Source organism: Aristolochia californica, unplaced genomic scaffold, assembly GCF_029961685.1.
Source record: "Aristolochia californica isolate CCGP_79_NKW_82.1479 unplaced genomic scaffold, dmAriCali1.0.hap1 SCAF_14, whole genome shotgun sequence".
Lineage (NCBI taxonomy): Eukaryota > Viridiplantae > Streptophyta > Magnoliopsida > Piperales > Aristolochiaceae > Aristolochia > Aristolochia californica.
Genome location: NW_027181815.1, coordinates 25,272,876 through 25,291,776, shown reverse-complemented (window position 1 = coordinate 25,291,776; position 18,901 = coordinate 25,272,876). Strand labels below are relative to the sequence as shown.

At 36.9% G+C, this 18,901-nt stretch overlaps 1 protein-coding gene across 1 annotated transcript; it reads left to right on the top strand.

The window, feature by feature from the left end:
• Nucleotides 1-265: 265 nt before the first annotated feature.
• Nucleotides 266-18,360, top strand: LOC137949588 (phospholipase D delta-like). Its single transcript, XM_068795674.1, has 4 exons — nt 266-395; nt 8,235-8,405; nt 15,659-15,856; nt 17,776-18,360. Exons 1-4 carry the CDS (start codon nt 267-269, stop codon nt 18,067-18,069), a joined length of 792 nt encoding a protein of 263 aa, XP_068651775.1. The 5' UTR covers nt 266; the 3' UTR covers nt 18,070-18,360.
• Nucleotides 18,361-18,901: the final 541 nt, after the last annotated feature.

Here is an 18,901-nt window from a genome sequence, read left to right as displayed (position 1 = left end):
ACAGTTGAAAGTGACATCTACATTTGAATGTTAACTGGAGATCTGGGCTGAAATAAAGCAAGAATGACTGCACTATTCATTACTTTTACACATCTGCGGTACAGTACAATAGTAAACAATAATTTCGAAGTGAGAAAAGGTCAAAGTGTGATCTGCTCGGGCTTTGGATCCATATGGTATAAACTGCTTTTAGTATATTGATTTTTATGGTGTCTTACTGAAGTTTTGTGTCTATTGCTGCAACAGGTGCAGATAACTTGGTGCCCATGGAACTGGCACTGAAAATTGTAAGCAAAATCAAATCCAATGAACGGTTTGCAGTGTATGTGGTAATACCCATGTGGCCTGAAGGTGTTCCAAGCAGTGCAGCAGTACAAGAAATTTTGTTTTGGCAGGTTGGAATATGCTTATAATTGTTTCTTTACAAACCTTTTGAGCCTTTACCCTTTTGAGAGTATAATATCTAACACTTTTTTTCTACATTAGAACAATCTGCTGTTGGGCCTTCTGCAAAGAACATTTAAATGGGACATCGGACTTGCTTTTGACATCCAAGAGAGTGTAGGAAAGTTTCTCCTTTAGGATTTATCTCTTATATCTTAGTGAGCAGATAGGTCCAAATAAAGTTATTAGTCAAGTGGACATTTAGCTTGGCTAGAAACATCCTCAAAACTCCAGATGAGTAACTTTTGACCAAAGGTTTTGGGAAGACGCCATAATTGTATGGCGTTCATTGAATTAAATCTTACTTCTCTACTTAAGCAGTCTGAGTCTAGGCAGTTCGACAAGCTCCTAGATAGTAGTGCACTTGGGGGTCAAAGGTTTTTTAATTTTTAATTTTTTTTTAATAAATGGTGAACTTAGGTGCTGTTTTTCCATATGTTGTGATCTCCTTGTCAGTTTAGTATTTATAGCCTGTGGGATTTGTAATTGAGTACGGAATGAATCAAACACTATCTTAGAAAGTCCTAATTTACATTTTGGCTTTTTGAAAAATATTACAATTTGGATGACTTTTTAGAAAGATGGTTCATTCACAGGGATCTAGTGTTTTATTTATTTAGAAAGTGAAAGAATTTTGATTTTAGTGTTAAGTCTTGTGAGGAATAACCAAGAATTTGGGGGGGGGGGGGGGGGGGGGGGGGGAGGGGAGGGGAGGTGGAATAGGTTTTTTAACTTCTAACTTTGTTTTATGTGTGCTCATACTTTAGAATAATTGCAATGTGCAATATGAATTTCAAAGTCAAGGAGTAATACGCATGTGATCAATCACACCATGAACACATACAAATTTATAGTGGTTCACAACCCAAACTCAAATTGCTAATCCACTCCCAAGGTGCTTTCACCTTAGAGTTAATTCACTATATTTGGGAGCCAAATGGTATCTACAACAACTTGTTACTAAAGCTAATTACAATGTTACCCAAGAGGGATTCATGCCACTCAATTGACTACAATAGTCAATTTACAATGCACACCCTCACATAGATTTATAGCACAATTGGCTTTCTAGCTTGGACTCACATATGAGCAAGGGCACGCCAATTGTCTTTGAGAGGGCAGCCCGTGTGAGAAGAAAACTCCTTCCTAGAACGAAGCCATGAGGAGATGAAGCCAATGATAGAGGAGGTGACTCTATCCTGAAAGAGAAACTTGGCATTGAATCGCCTATTGTTGCGCTTATTCCAGATGCCCCAAGGAATGAAAGCAACACAAGCAGAAATGAGCATCTTTCTGAATTTGGGAAGAGAGATTCCAAGAAGAATGTGGCAGATTGAAAGGAGATCCTTAGATAAGCATAATTGAAGGCCAATCCGAATGAGAATGCTCATCCAAACCGACCAAGAGAAGAGGCATGAAATGAGAAGGTGGTTGATAGTCTCCTCATCAAGACTGCAAGGAGGGCAGGAGACGCATACATTTTCCCAGAAATATTGGGAAAAATTTGGTACGCCCGCCTGGTCAAACTCCAAAGTGACACACAGAAATACTACCTCCTACTCTAGTCCACAAAATGAGATTCATCAGCTACTATAGAGACTTGGTCAGTTGACCACTACATCTACCACCTCATTTACAGTTGAGGCTAATCCATTTTCCTCAGTGAGTGCCATGAAGACAAGCATAGATATACCAGCACTGCATGTGTCCCATTTTCATTTTTGGATCATTGATTCAGGGGCCTCTTCTCATATGTCAGGTATGTCCTCCTTGGTTCAGTCCATTCATCCTTCTTACTCATGTCAACATGTTACTTTAGCTAATGGTTTCACTTCACCTATTCAGGGGGAGGGTACTATACATACAACCCTTCATAAGTTCTTGAGCTCGGTTCTCATTGTTTCAAATTTTCCTGTTAACATCCCATTTCTCAGCAGTATAACTAAGTCTTTAGACTGTTCTATAACTTTTCCTCCTGCCTCTTGTGTTTTCAAGGACTTGCAAATGAAGAGGGCAATTGGTTTCGGGCATGAGAAGGGAGGGCTCTATCTACTGGATGATGTTTCTATTCCTAAGCTATGGTGCTTACTACTGAAAATTCCCCATACTTATGGCACCTTTATTTGGGGCATCCATCTATGTCAGTCTTTCCTATCTTTGTCAACTGATATCTCCTTTGAGTGTGAGTCTTGTCAACTAGGAAACATCATCGAGCTAGTTTCCCTGTTCGTCCTAGTCGTGGTTTTCACATGTTTGAATTAGTTCACTCTGCTGTATGGGGTCCACATCAGATTCCCTTTGTAGATGATTTCAGTCGTGTTACTTGGGTGTATCTCCTATGGGAGAAATTCGAAGTATTCAATGTATTTTTAAATTTTTTCAATGAAATAAGGAATCAGTTTGGTGCTTGTGTTCATATTGTTTGTATTGACAATGGACTAGAGTATCTTAATAAAAATTTGCATCGTTTTGTGTTTCAAATGGTATTACTTATCAAACATCTTGTATCTATTCTCCCCAGCAGAATGGGGTTGCTAAATGCAAAGATAGGCATCTCTTTGAAGTAACTTGGACTTTACTATTGGACATGAATGTTCTAGAATCTTTTTGGGGAGATGCAGTATTGACTTTATGTTACTTAATTAATCGTATGTCGTCTCCTATTTTGTGCGGTCAGATTTCAATGCAAGTTTTAAAACCTCACTGCAAGTTGTTTGATGTTCTTCCTTGCATCTTTGGATGCACATGTTGTGTGCATTTTTTTAATAATTCTTTAGATAAATCGTCCCCTTGATCTATTAAGTATATTTTTATGGAGTATTCACGTCATAAAAAAGGGTATAAATTTTAATGTCCTATTAAGCGTAAAACATATATGTCAACTGATGTTACATTCGTTAAGCATGCTCCATATTTTACATCTTCTATTGAGTCTCAGTCATCATCTAGTCCTTCTATGAATAATCTTGTTCTTGTAGCAGTTTTGAATGCACCAATCGCAAGTCCTCTCCACCTCTTCAAATTTACAGTCAGCTCCCTCACCATGTGTTGCTATCATCTGGACCACTAGCAGCTTCAACTCCTGAGCCTCTTTTCCAGACCATCCATCTTCCTCCTCGCCTGCAGGTTCAACTCTTTCTGATTTGAATTTACTCATCAGCCTCCGGAAAGGTAAAAGGTCATGTACCTCTCATCCTATCCCACAATGTGTCATTTGATTTTTATCCCCATCCTATAAGTCATTTGCCATGTCCGGGTCTATGTCCACTATTCCTTGTTCAGTGCAAGATGCTTTGCGTTTACCTTAGTGGACAAGCCAGGAATGATGAGATGAGCGCCTTGACATCTAGGGGAACATGGAGTCTCCGTGAACCACCTACAGGGACAGCTATTGTGGGGTGTCATTAGGTGTATACCATTAAATATAACGCTGATGGATCTATTGAATGGTATAAAGCTAGATTGGTGGCAAAGGGTATACACAAACTTTTGGTGTTGTTTTATTTGAGACTTTCTGTTCAGTGGCTAGACTTACCTTGGTACGTATATTAATCTCTATGGCAATCAAAACAAAGGGTGGCCACTTTTTCAATTGGATGTGAAAAATGCATTCTTATATGGTGATTGATAAGAGGAGGTATATATGGAGCAACCTTTTGGGTATGTTGCTCAAGGGGAAACAAAGAAGGTATGGCTGTTAAAAATGCTATGTATGGACTTAAACAATGTCCGAGGGCATGGTTTGAAAAGTTTAGCAATGTTGTGATGCAATTTGTGTTCTATAAAAGTCATTGTGATCATTTTATGTTCATGCGGAAGGAATTGAACAAGTAAAGAGACATTTGTCCACTCACTTCAAACAAAAGATTTGTGACATTTGAAGTACTTCCTTCGCATTGAAGTTGCTCACAGTAAGCAAGGTATTTTTCTCTCTCTGCGAAAGTATATATTGGATATATTGCAGGAATATGATCTATAGGTGCAAAACCAGCAGACATCCCCATGGAGATCACCACTAGTCTTCATGACTCTTAGAGTCCTTCACTCAAGAGCATGACACAATATAGACGCTTGGTAGGAAAGTTGATCTATGTTACAATTACCAAGCCCAATATATCTTTTGTTGTGGGAATTGTTAGTCAGTTCATGGAAAGCCCAAGGAAAATACATTTAGAAGCTGCCTAGAGAATATTAAAATACTTGAAGAGCACTCTTGGAAAAGGTATGTTGTATACTCATACTAACCAAATTGATGTGGTAGGTTATTTTGATGCAAATTATGCTGGATATAAGATAGATATAAGATCTAGTTCTGGCTATTGTTGCTTTGTGGGGATAACTAAGTTGGACAAGCAAGAAACAACAATTGTGGTTAGATCCAATGCCAAAGCCGAATATAGGGGAATGACTCATACAGTTAGAGAGTTTGTGTGGATTAAGTATGTTCTTCTTGAGTTTGGGATTTGGATTCCAGATTTTATGGTTATGAAGTGTGATAATTAGGCCACTATTTTCATTGCAAGTAATCCAGTGTTCCACGAGAAATAGAAGTTGATTGTCATTTTATCAGAGATACCGTTATGCAAGGAAGGTAGTTAGCCCATAAGTAAAGTCATCAAACCAACTAGGAGATGTGTTTACAAAGCCACTGGGAAGACGTGAACACTTGGTATTTTCTAACAAGCTAAGATAATTGATATTTACTCTCCAGCTTGAGGGGGAGTGTTAAAATACAAGTTCAAGGGTATTTTTATCATTTAACATGTATAGATTATTCTCAGCTTAGTCTTATTAGATAGATGCCTTCATTCAGTTCGTATGTTTCAAGTTTAGTTCAATTCTGAGTTGTATTATATGAGTTATCGTTGATTTTGTAACTAGGGATATTTTTGTTTTATGTAAATATCACTTAAAAGTGAGTAATTAAAAGAGGGGAGCTCGTGCTTTTCAAGCGCGCACTGCGAGCAACATTTCTTGTTTCTCCATTTCTCAATTTTCCCCTCTCTTTCTCTCAAATCTTCTCTAGTTTCCTTCTTTTTCCCAACCCAAATTCAAGTTGCTTATCCACTCCCAAGGTATTTGTGATTCACAATTATTTGATTATGATCGAGAGCCAAGTGTCATCTACACGAAATTCTTGCTAAAGCCAATTTACATTGATGCCCAAATAGGGACTTATGTCACTCAGTTGATCATAACAACCAAATTATAATGCACACTCTCACATAGATTTCTAGCACTGTAGGCTCTTCAGCCTAGACCCACAAAGTGATTTTCTAACAGCTAAATAAGTACTCTTGCCTAGACCTACAAAAAGATTTATCAACAGACCCACTGGATTTCACCAATAGCTTGGTTCGCTTACCTTAACCCACAAAGGGATTTTTAATAGTGCTTACCTACACAATGACTTACAACTCTCACAACAACAAAAAAAACTTTCTAACTTATACCTTCAATGACATATCAACAACTAACTAAATGATACAACTTAGACCCATAAAAGGGTTTACCAGTAGCTAATCCTCAACTATAAATGTTTCTCTCAATCAAGTTGAGATGAGGGATGGTCTTGCCTACACAATGCTTGGCTAATGCTTGCAAGAATTACTTCCTTATAGTTTAACTCTTTACAAAACCTTTCAATTAGGTAAATTTCACAATTCAAGCTTGAATATATAAGCACTGTTAAATTGGGTCCAAGGCCCTATCCCAAAATGTCTAGCCACCTTAGGAATCTTCTTTCCCAACTAATAAACTCAAGATCTTTGTACTCACTAATCCATGTGGGGCTATTCCTTAACACCCCCTCACGTATAGACCATCTTTTGTGGCTCTACAAGTGGATAATTTAGGAGTAGGCAGTTTAGGTGTAGGCCCTCTTTTGTGGCTCTACAAGTGGATAGTTTTAGGTGTAGGCCCTCTTTTGTGGCTCTACAAGTAAATAGTTTAGGTGCATGCCCACATATGAGTACCTGCTCTACAAGTAGATAGTTTTTAGGTGTAGGCCCACATATGAGTACCTGCTCTGATACTCTTTTGTGGCTCTACAAGTAAATAGTTTAGGTGCATGCCCACATATGAGTATCTGCTCTGATACCATGTTAAGTTGGGTCTAAGGCCCATCCCAAAATGACTAGCTAACTGAGGAAACCTCTTTACCAACTAATAAACTCAAGATCTTTGTACTCACTAATCCATGTGGGACTATTCCTTAACAAGCACAACCAGTCCTATGTGCCTACATTGCTTATTAGTCCTAATGACTTGTTTTGAAAATAAAAACTTGAAATAAAAAATTGAATTGATTTTTCAAATAGGAGGACACTAAAAAACAACTCAATGCATACATTGATTTTAAAATAAGCCTACGAGCAGTAATCTGAACTTGATAGATGATTTCAAAATGTAATTGAGTTAGCTCAGCTAAAATTAATAAATAGATTTCAAAGTAAGAGTATATTGATGCTTGTATTTTAAAATTTTGGCTCCAAATCTTTAAATTAATGTGAATGCTACAAAAAATTCTCTTGCTAGAATAACTTATATGATTTCAAAGTGTTTGAGCAAGGTTTTTAGCCAAGATAAAGGTAAGTAAATAAAATTTCAATGCAATGGCACAAGAAATACTTACCTCTTTGAAGAGTGGCTTTCCTAAATATAAATTCAACATCCAAATTTGATTTCAAAGTATGTTTGTGCTCAAGAATGGTAGTAGAAACCTTAGTAGTCGAGCGTGTAAGATTTTGGGGAGAAATCAACATAAATAATCAAGTTTTCAAACATTTAGAAATTAAATGGTTGAGCTTAGAAAAGGAATTTCTGTCCTTTTTAAAACTCGATGAAATCTTGCTAAAATTTGTGAGAAAATTCTAAAAATTTTCTTTTTGGTTGATAATCACATTGATAGGTCACTTATTTTTGGAGACTTATTTTGGCCGAATCTCTGAATCTCTTCTCACAACTCTTTTGGGCTGTATAGTTCGAACGTATGGGGGGACCGTTCGAACAGTCTTCTATAGTCAGTTTTTTCTTCTTCTTTAGACTTTCAACCATTTTGAATTGGCCATTCAAACGTTGTTAGTTCTTTACATTAGCTTTTCTCTCTCACGATTGTTCAAACGGATCTTTGCTAATCGAACAGTCTGGGCTGTGCCTTGTTATCTTTTTTCTCTTCTTACGTCTTCTAGGTTGGTTGTTCGAACTTCTAGGCGAATGGACCTTGATTAAGAGCTTTCTCTCTCATAGTTGGTCGAATGGTTGGCTTCATGCTGTTTGGAAAAATGGCTTTGCCTTACTGTATTGAACGTCCTTTTGGTCGTTTGAATGCTGGCCTTGACGATTTTTTCCAAAGAGTTTTCTGTCTCTTGTTCAGTCAAATGGTTGTTGGTAGGTCATTCAGACGGTGTGCTTTCTATCTTGAGCTGCTTGTACCCTTTTTCAATGGAACGCTTCTTGGCCGGTCGAATGGTTGTGTTACAAGAAATTTCCTTTGGGTTCTTTGGTGCTGTTAAGACATACTTAATGCATTTTATTAGTAACTTAAGTGTTTGTTATTATCAAAATTAACTTAATGGGGATCTTGAGACTAACATGTTGGAGTAAGAAGAAGAAAGAAGAGGAGATACGAGAGGGAGAGGTGTCACAAGAATGAGGAGCAAAGAACATGCATCACTTCTGGCACATAATATTTCTTAGCAGTTGTCTTTTATTGAACCATATTATTCTTGCTTTTCTTAGTTTCCGTAGAAAATATTTTCTGAATTTATGACAAGTCAATTATCTCATAGGGCCAAACAATGGATATGATGTATAAAATAATTGCATCAGCACTAAAAAAAGTCGGCTTGTCTGATAAATATCATGTCGACGATTATCTAAATTTCTACTGCCTCGGAAAGCGTGAACCTGGTCCTCCTGAAAGAGTACCATCAACAAGCCAACCTGGTGAAAATGTTTCGGTATGGATTTCTTATTCATCATCTTTTTCAATTGATATTGTTAATTTTTTAATATTTTCTTCTCATAACATACATAATCTTGTTAGTCTTATTGGAGCTTATTTTTTGTACTTTACATGCTTTTAGATCCTCTGCTTTAACATCTATTAAGTAGATTGTCCAGTCACTTGAAACTAATTTATTGACTATGTTTTGGTTTTCCACCAGCTTCTTTAAACTATAGGCCAATGAGAGAAAAGTTTAACATAGCTTTGGTTTTCAACCATAATATAAGCTGTTAGATTACAAAAAAACTTGATCCAGCAGTGTCTATGAAAAGAAAATGTAGTTATCTTATCTATTCTAGCAGTTTCCATATTTGCATAAGAGATTAGGGGTTAGTAGTTTCCGTATTTTCTTGAGAGATTCGGGGTATTCTATCAACTGACATAAGCTTCTACTTTTCTGAATGGAGTGGCTTACACATCAGCATATATCTTTGACATCTAGAAGTACTTACATTCAATTGTTTTTCTTTTTTGAGAAGGAGCTCAATTCATTAAAAGCCCAAAGGCAGAAGTATATAATAGAGCTCGGGGCCCTTCCAATGAGGGATTGGAAGAGAACCCCTCTCTTTGGTGAGGGAGCAACGCTAGTCATTAGCTGATCTTAAAATATTGGACAAATAATTACATTTTCAGCATGATAAAAACTTCATAAATAAAGACTTCTCAATCTCCAAGAGAAGGGGAGGGGGGGATTTTTTTTGCTGCACCAACTTATAATCGCGAGGAAGTCACCTTCCATGACAAGCTGACATTGGAATATATCCTTGATAATTCTCAAACCATTCCTGAAGGCCAAAAGCTCAACAAAGGTTGCATCGAGAACACCCAAAAGGCCCAAGAAGGAAAGCAGGATTTTGCATCTTTCCTTGTTTCATTTGCTTTTGCATACAACTTTAACAAGGTCAGTGTTTCATAAATTTCAATAGAATGTTTCAACCCCTATTGGCTTTATTTTATTTCTGGTCTTACAAGTTTTCAAATAGTTTCCCTCTTTTCTTGTGTCAAAACTGGCTATTCTCATTAATTTATTGATCTAATAAATGCATCCTTATTTTTCTATAAATTTAGAAACTTTGGAAGTGAGTACTGCCTTCTGCGCCTTCTTTTGTCTAAAGTTTCTAAATTTAAAAAGTTAGTTTTGAAAAGTATGAGTACTACATTGTGCACCTCCTTCTATCTGAAGTATGAGTGTTGCTCCTTTTACATTTTTTGAGTTCCTCTACTATTTTTTCAATTTGTCATTATTTTTATTCACTTCCAAGCAATGCCCATAGATCCACTACTTTTAAAGATTAAGAGTGTGCCCATAATCTAGCTTGAATCAAGTTTTTTCTTTTTTACCCAAGTGGTGATTTTTTCTGGCCTACCTTTAAAAAATGAGTAGTCTCTTTTTATGCCCTTAAATAAGACTTATTTGTTTTTTTTGAAATTGAGTCAGAGTTTTTCTTTTTCATACTTTGACCATTTTTTGTTTGGTAAGGAGTTTAATCTTTTGGCTAAAAGTATTTTTTCTCCTCCTATATTTGTTTTGCCCAAACTAGGTCTTTGTGTCCTTTTGATCTCTAGCTTGAGGGGAAGAAGTAGAAAAAGTATAAAGAATGAGATATTTGGTAAAAGCTTACCAGGAAAAAAATTTTAGGTGACCAACAAGAATTCTACAAGTTGTAGTTAAGAACATCCCAGCAAGGGGGAGACTGAAAAGTGAAGAATTTGTAGCATATATTGAAGGTTGAAGACCATAGAAGTCACATAGACTTGAATTTCTTGGAGATGAAATTTTTTGTTGAAGACTTTTTATATTTTCTTTTTATGCTTATTGGACTTTGTAACAAGTTGAGCTATATGCTCCAGCTTGAGGCGGAGTGTTAGAAGGTATGATTAGGTTATACTTTTTTTTTCCATGGAAGGGTTTCTACTTGGAAACTGAATTCCTACGGTTTATGGGCTGCATGGACTTAGATGTTATTCCTGGTATTGTTTAAGTTATAAATTGGGGAGAGGGGTCTGTAAACCCTAGTCACTCTGATCTTTTTTCTTCCTGCAAAATTCAATAGAAGAGCAGAAAGCTTCCAAGCCAGATCAATATTTCCAAGGCTTAGACACTGATCCCAAAAAAGGAGTCTAAAACCAATGGAGAAAACTCCATGAGGCTTAGGGATCCAGATAAGGCTATCCTCCAAATCTCGCCTGGGGTGAAGGTTTCCAGGTTTCTGGAGGAGATTAGAAGCAACAACAACATCATCACTAAGCCCCCTCCTGAAATTTAAGATCCAGCTGATAGAGCCTCTGTCTCCTGTTACAATGGAATCAACAGCCAAGAGTTCAGACCTTGCAAGACGAAAGAGGCTGGGATATTGCATTTTGAGAGCTTACAAGCCAAGCTAACGATCATGGCAGAATTTAGTCGTATTCCTGTGGCCAATCAGAACACTAAAGGCATAACAGATCTTAGGAAAGATCCTAATCAAAGAGCAGCAAAGAGGGGAGAGCCTGTTAGGACCTTCAGCATTCCACCACCTGAGATAATTAATTTTGGCTTTAGCAGTGATAAGCGCCTCCAAATAGCCTCTCCATTAGTACTGGCTTTCTAGCATAATCCCCTCAACTTTCATGGCTAATCAATTGAGCCAATTGGGGAACGCTTCCTTCAAAAGGGCACTGCGTCTACATTCAAGTACTACCTTGTAAATGTTGTCAGATGTTGTCTCTAAGGTTAATGGGGAGGTTGGAATTAAGAATATAAATAAAATGAATTAGGCCCTCCTGACTTTGGAAGTTTGGGTTAAAGAGAGTTAACATGTGGATGAAACCAGGAATGAGAACAATCAGGTAAAACGACAACCTCCTGTTGACCGTTGGTTGACTCCCACATTACTTTCGATGATGACAAAACTTAATTGAACTAAAAAATTTCAAATCTAAAGTATTTCAGATACTTCACCTTGAAGAGCATCTAAAAGTTTAAAGCGTCAAAGCCAAAATCAAGACCTCAAGCATAATGGAAGAACATCTCTTGAAGAAGCACCCACAAGGAAGAAGACAATGAGAAGACTCGAGTTCAAGCATTACAGACAAACATCTAAACTTAAGCAATTTTTGTAAGAGAGCATTCCAAACTTCCCATTCCTTAAGTACATTTGTGAAATTGAAGTTTTAGGTTATAAATTGCATATAGACATGTTTAGGATCATCATAAACATCATTTAGGAACATGTTAAAGCACTTAAAGGAAAATTCCCGTGCTTTATAAAGTCTACATTTTTAAACTGGCATTGGAATGATCGATCAGCTACTGATAATGATCGATCATCCAAAACTGTGCAAGCTAGAAATATAAAGCATGATCGATCAACCTTAGTCGATTGATTGATCATCCAAGACATGTCTGTTTTATGCTATAATGCATGATCAATCATCCCACTTGGATTGATCGATCATTGTTGCCCAGGCAAGCAGCATTATCATGGAATGATTGATCATCCCTCTTGATTGATCGATCAATCAAAACCTTGGCATGTTCAATCAAAGGAAAATACACTGATCGATCATACATATATTGCATAACTAGAGGGAATCTCGATTGATCAATTAACCACTGGCAATGATCGATCAACTTAAATTTTCTAGACCAATGATAACATATTGATTGATCAGTCCATTAATCAATGTCACTGCCTGACAGAATAGTAGCCATTATGATTGATTGATCTATCAATCAAAGTATTGATTTTTTCAAATGAGCAAATAACAACTAGTTTGAGTTGGGGAAGCTATAAATACCCCATCAAACTGTGAGTAAATCAGTGAATTAGCATTTATTGGTATATCTTTAAGCCACAAACTTTTATCTTGCAATTCCCATAAAAAGTGCTTTAGAGAGAAAGAGAGAGCGCCACACACTTGGAAAACCTTCATTTTCTTTCAATCATCCTTGCATTCATCATAATACAAGCTCCTTGATCATTTCACAAGGTGCTAAAAAGGAGGAGACATCTTGAATTTCTCAAAGAAAAGCGTCTCTCCAAGTAAGGGTGTAATTTTTCCCCTTCTTTATGTATTTGTGAAAGGTTCATCTAGAACTTATTAATCTAGATAGAAAGGCTTATCTAGAGCTAGAATTTAGCAGCAATCTCTTGGGGAGATTGACATTTTTTAAAATCATGCATTGAGCTACACATGACCAAAGATAGCCGGAATCTCTTTTGTAATTTTCTATCTATTAGAGTTTAATAGTAGAATTTTCCCAAGCAAGGATTTTTGGGCAGTGACTACCACTAGGGGAACATCGATAACAAAAAAGCTATTTGTCCCTGTGGTGTGTGCATGTTATTCTTTTCTTAAGTTGCTTTTATGTATGACTTTTTAATCACACGCATAAGTTGTTTTTATTTTCTATATCTCAATTCACCCCCCTTTTGAGAAGCCACCTGGGCCAACACCTTCGGCCACCCTTGGCTCCCATCTATCCATCTAGCTTTTGGAAATCGATTTCCAAGCTTAAGCCTGTTTCGAGCATGGCTTTAACAAAGTGTGAGTGGTAACCTCACAAAGTTCTAGTTAGATGTTTGGGTTGGCGACAAGCCCCTTGCTTCTTCATTCCCCTTTCTACTTGGAATCATCACGAATCTCCAGATCTTGGTTGCACAAGGATTCCCAAATCTTGCACTTGGGTCTTAGATGCACCTTATCAAATGTGGAAGTCCCTTCTAGACTCATAAATATATCTGGAGCTCATGGAATGACTTCATGATCTGGAGGAGATGCTCTTCCAGCCCATTTATGGTCACCCCCATATAGCTTTGTGGCTATGAAACTTCTCTTAAATCTGCAATTCAGTGCCGCCCAAAGTTGCTTACTACATCTGTTTCACTGCAAAAAGTAAGATCCTTACTATCTCTGAGCTTTTAAAAAAGGAGATTGGAATTGAAGATCAATCTTGCAGGTTACGCAATGTGGAGGCAAATGTTGATCACCTGCTCATTCACTACCCATTCTCATCCAAAATTTTGGGTGCATTTATGTGCAAGTTTATTCTTCATTTTTGTTTCTACTCCTTGTTCCAATGGCCCTCCGATTGGGGGGCTTGGGTAGGAAATTTACAATCCTTACCCTTAATATCGTCACATGGACAATGGGGTAAAAGAAAAATAAAAGAACCTTCATGGTTCCAGCCATTCAATTGGAAGGATAATAGAGAAAGGGTACCAAAAATTCTTTTTCAAGAGCAGCCCATTTCAAATTTTAGCTATCTTTCGGGCATCCGTTTTTGGAGAGAATTAGGCCCTTTGCACACCTCACCTCCTACCTGAACTTTGTTACTTGGGTCTCTCCTCAGGGAGGATTGTTGAAGCTCAACTTTTATGTTGTAGCTCAAGCTGTTGGTGGAAGTGGTGTTATTTGGAACTTGGCAAAGAGCATTCATTTTTTGTTCTCTGCTCCCTTGTATCGCAACTCCATAGAAGCAGATTTAAAAGCTCTCCTTCTGGGCATTTAGGTTGTTAAGTTAGGACCAAGGCCTATCCCAAAATGAGTAGCCAACTTAAGAAACCTCTTTCCCAACTAATAAACTCAAGATCTTTGTACTCACTAATCCATGTGGGACTATTCCTTAACACTCCCCCTCATGTGTAGGCCCTCTTTTGTGGCTCTACAAGTGGATAGTTTAGGTGTAGGCCCTGTTTTGTGGCTTTACAAGTAGATAATTTTGGTGTAGGCCCTCTTTTGTGGCTCTACAAGTGGATAGTTTAGGTGTAGGCCTACATATGAGTACCTGCTCTGATACTATGTATAGTTGGGTTCAAGGAGTCCCACATAGATTAGTGAGTACAAAGATCTTGAGTTTATTTGCTAGGAAAGAGGTTTCCTAAGTTGGCTAGTCATTTTGGGATGGGCCTTGGACCTAACTTTACAGAGGTGTATGTGACACATGGATTAATTGACCCTCTCACAGTTGAGGAGGGCTCCGTGGTTGTTGTTAGTTCATCTTCAAGGAAGAAGATGTCCTCAGCTTGCTTTTTCCACCTATTCAATGTACTGGAGGACATCACTCGGGATATGTGCATATCTTTGTAGCATAAAGTTGTTAAATTGTGGAGCCTAATCAATGCCCTACACTGAGTTGATACGTGGATCGACCTTCGCGGTAAGGTCGCAGGGGGGTAGAATGGGGGCGGGGATCCCCCGAAAGGTCCACGATATATTGACTGTTGTTTTATTAAGGGCAGTTTGGGGATTTCATTCTTGTATCACGGTTGCCCTAATTTTCTCTTTATATTTGGGGCACCGCTAGTAGGGTTTTATTTTTCATTCGAAGAGCATCTTGAGTAGCGGTCCGAGAGAGAGGTTAGAAAAAAACACTTGTAAGTGTGTACGATTTCTCTTGTAAACTGTTTCATCTTCATAGTGGATTACTGCAGCGGCGGAAGACATGACGTAGTCTCCTTTAGGCGAACCTGTATAAATCTTATTGTTTTTCCGTGCTTGCTTTTTCTTTCTTCTGCGATTATTATTATTGCTCTCGATAGTTTGGAATTAGGGCGTCTAATTCCTATCAAAAGCCAAAAGAGTGAATACCATAGCTCTCTTTCTAGAAATGGTGTTGGCCAACAACTTGTCGATGTTGTTGGTTTCCCAATTGCTGATTGATTAATACCATTTGTGTTTCTAAAGTTTTTCAGAATTATTTTGTTATCCTGTCTAGTTGTATCTTTACTCCTATAGCTTTTTTAATTTTATCTATATAATCTTTATTAAAAGTAAAAGAAGAACCTGCTGCAACTAGGTCTTGAATCTTGGATTCTGGCAAGCACAAACAACATGAGCTCTCCCATGCCTTTAGCATCTCTATGTAGTACATAAATTTTATTTTTTTCTGAAACTGATAAATGCTGCATTTAGTTATGATTGGTTTCTTTGAATATTTCTGGTGGATAAAGTAATTTCAATACAGATCCTGACCTTATTTTCCTGTTACAGTTTGATTTTTTTAGCTTAATAAAAGAAAATTGAACCTTTATTCTTGTCTACTTCATCGGCTTTAGGAATCAAATTATTGGTTAAGAAACATTAACCCATGCAAGTTATCATGGCAAAAGCTATTACAAGAACTTCGGTTTGGCATCAGATTTGTGCTACCAAGTTTGTGTCAACTTGCATTAACTAATCTGAAAATTATTGACCCTAAACTATCTCTGATTTCTTCTGCAGAAAATGTCTCGGAAATTCAAAAGATTTATGATTTATGTCCATGCCAAAGGAATGATAGTTGATGATGAGTATGTGCTCATGGGATCTGCCAATATCAACCAAAGATCTTTGGATGGTTCAAGGGACACAGAGATTGCCATGGGTGCATATCAACCAAATTATACATGGTCACAAAGAAAGAGTCATCCACATGGTCAGGTTAGTCTGAAACTCCCCATTCTTTCTCAAAAAACAATTGAAATGGTCATTACATAAAGAAGCACCTTATTTTTGACTAATCATTGGACATTCTCTTGATGAAATCAACACCACCTGTTTCCACATGACTTTATGTGGAGCAATTAATTGAATGACCCTGCCTAAATTGAGACAAACTGCAAGTTGACAATTTGCAGGCAATGGTAACAATCCATTCAAATGGCTTTTTATTTCCTAATATTTGGGAAATATGTGGGCAGTACTGATGATTTAGGTGATCCCTGTTTCAGTCTTTGGTCTATCGAGTTATTCTTGTTCCTAAGTTGTGTCATATCAGTTCAATCATCTTATGAGTAGGCGATGACCCTCTTTGGGAAGGACAAGGAATCCACTAGAAAGAAAGGAAAAAAACGAAAATTAACTGATCGTAAATTAATTGATGCCAGATTTGTGGTTCGATTCTTATTTCTATAACCCAACCATCCCTTTTGTAATTGAATATCATGTAATACACTACCATGATACTATGTTATGTAATAAAGAATAACTATGTTACACTGTAGTGGAATACAATGTTGTGCACCCCACCCCCCATAATCCTAGGTTATCAAATAGAGTGGTCACAAGAGTATGGTACATTCTAGTTTGGCAGTCTTAAATGGGGCAAGAACGTAGTTTACTGCATAAAGTGGAATTATAATTGAAAAATAGGTGATTTGGGGAGAAAATAGAAGAGAAAATGGATTTCTGGAAGAGAGGCAGCTTTGGAATCCGAGCCAAAAGGCCCTTCTTGCTTATTTATAATCAGGGTTTAAGTGAAATTTTACAATAGGACAAAAATACCCCTCAATACTCAAAATTACATCTCCTAAAATACATGTCTAAATTGAATGAAAATTTAACTAGAGATAAAATAAGACATTCTCTATCTAATAGCCATACTATAAGAGAAAAATGTAATATTGAAAATATAAGAAATGACCAAAATACCCTTGAATTTGTATTTTAACAATAATAACATACAATACAGACAAGGATGTTTATTACTCTCATTCTAGTCGAACACCGTCATTTGCTATGAAATAATAAGTTACCCACCAAAATAATGAAGTAGCAACATTGAGCCACAGTTCTTACTATTAATTTAGAAGAATAATTTTCATTCTTTAGTGATGACACCATATGTAAAAATATATTATTACTATGTTAAAAAGTAAAGAATAACTATGTTATTCTGTAGTGGAATACTATGTTATGTATTGCCAATATATTATATTATCAAACAGTTGTGGTTAACAAAAGTAAAAAATATTATAGCTTGTATGTTATTATAATTCTACTTTATGCAGTATATTATGTTCTTGATTCCCTTTATGACAGTGCCAAACTAGAATAAATCATACTCTTGTGAACCACGATATTTGATAGCACTGGATTATAGGGGTACAGAACATAGTGTTTACTATTCCATAAAAAAAAAAAACTTTAGTATTCCATTACAATATAATATAGTTATTATGATACTTATCATAGTATCAGAGTAGTGCATAACATAGTAAACAAATGCAGAAGGGATAGTTGGAATACAGAAATAGGAGTCCAATGGGAATAATATGTCAAACGGAAACCAGGCGTCCTCTCATCTCAAAGTATATGAATAATGGATTTGGCAACTTTGATCTACAAATCGTGAATTTAACATCAATTAGTCTATGGTCGATTAACTTTCCAAAACAAAGTAACAGTAATATGCAAGAATGGATCTCAAAAGGTCCATAAGTTTTATTTATTTAAGAAAATCATAGTTTATCTGTTTCTCTGGTTACTTCTGTCAGTTTTATTCTTATTGCAATCTATGTTATGGAGAAATCGGGTTTTCATGGAAATTGACGTGAAACTAATTTCTAAGTTCATCACAGGTTTATGGTTACAGGATGTCGCTGTGGGCAGAGCATCTCAGGTCATTAGAGGATTCATTTAGTGAGCCACAGTCACTTCTATGTGTTAGACGTGTTAACCAGTTGGCTGAATATAATTGGAAGGCCTACGTTTCCGATGAAATGAGAGAAATGAGAGGTCACTTGCTGAAGTATCCAATTAAGGTGGACAGGAGTGGGAGAGTTGGGCCATTGCCTGGATATGAAAGCTTTCCTGATGTGGGTGGTAAGGTTTTGGGTGCTCATTCCAATCTCCCTGATGCCCTTACCACGTAATGTGCTACTTCTGTTAGGTTCTTTCCTACAAAGCCATGAAGGTATACAGCTTAAAGAAAGTCCTGGTGCACCTAGCTCATGAAAAATTATAAATGACCCAGGAGACTGTACTCTGACACTAGCTTTGGAATTGATTGACATATATGGAAGCTTACGATCACAAAGCATATATTACAACATTAAAGCCAAGTCAAAGGAATGCTTTTGCCCACCTATTATAAACTTCAACCCATTCGGGCAACAGCCTTCTTTGTAATTGCTATATTCTTACTATCTGATGTTATTCTTTCTTGTTGGGCCTAATTTGTTAATATTTTGTCAGTGACATGAAATTTCTGCTAATGTATATACCTTTTTAAAATTTGTACAAACTTGTACTTGAAAATAATATTTTTTCACTTCCGAAGACTATCCCATTTTTAGTTCCAGCCAGTGAAGCCAGTAACCATTTTCATTCTGGTCTTTGAACTGAATTACTAGCTTGGATGCAGAATACTCTCTTGTTGGACATGCTTCAGCAAAGTGCATTAGCCGACCAAGTCTCATTTAAGAGGGAATAGCTGAAGCCGAACTGTCAAGGACAAGAGTTCTCACCAATTAAGAGCAAAAAGAATACAAAACAGAGTGATGTTTATAGAACCCTCTCAATGTCAGCATCTACTAGTGAGGACCTTGGCCTTGAGCATGAACCAAAAGTAGATGCAAACTCTTGTAGCAGGCAATAATTTCCAAAGTAACAAGCAAGATCAAGTGAGAAGAAGCGACTAACTTGAGGTGGGAGATGTCCTGAACGAATCTACCACTTGATGCTCAAAAGCAATTGGAAGAAGAG

Coding starts and splice junctions, on each gene's coding strand:
- LOC137949588 (XM_068795674.1), top strand. CDS start 267: ATGGAACTGGCACTGAAAATTGTAAGCAAAATCAAATCCAATGAACGG. Junction 396..8,234: donor AAGAAATTTTGTTTTGGCAG/GTTGGAATATGC, acceptor ATTATCTCATAG/GGCCAAACAATGGATATGAT. Junction 15,857..17,775: donor AGAGTCATCCACATGGTCAG/GTTAGTCTGAAA, acceptor AGTTCATCACAG/GTTTATGGTTACAGGATGTC.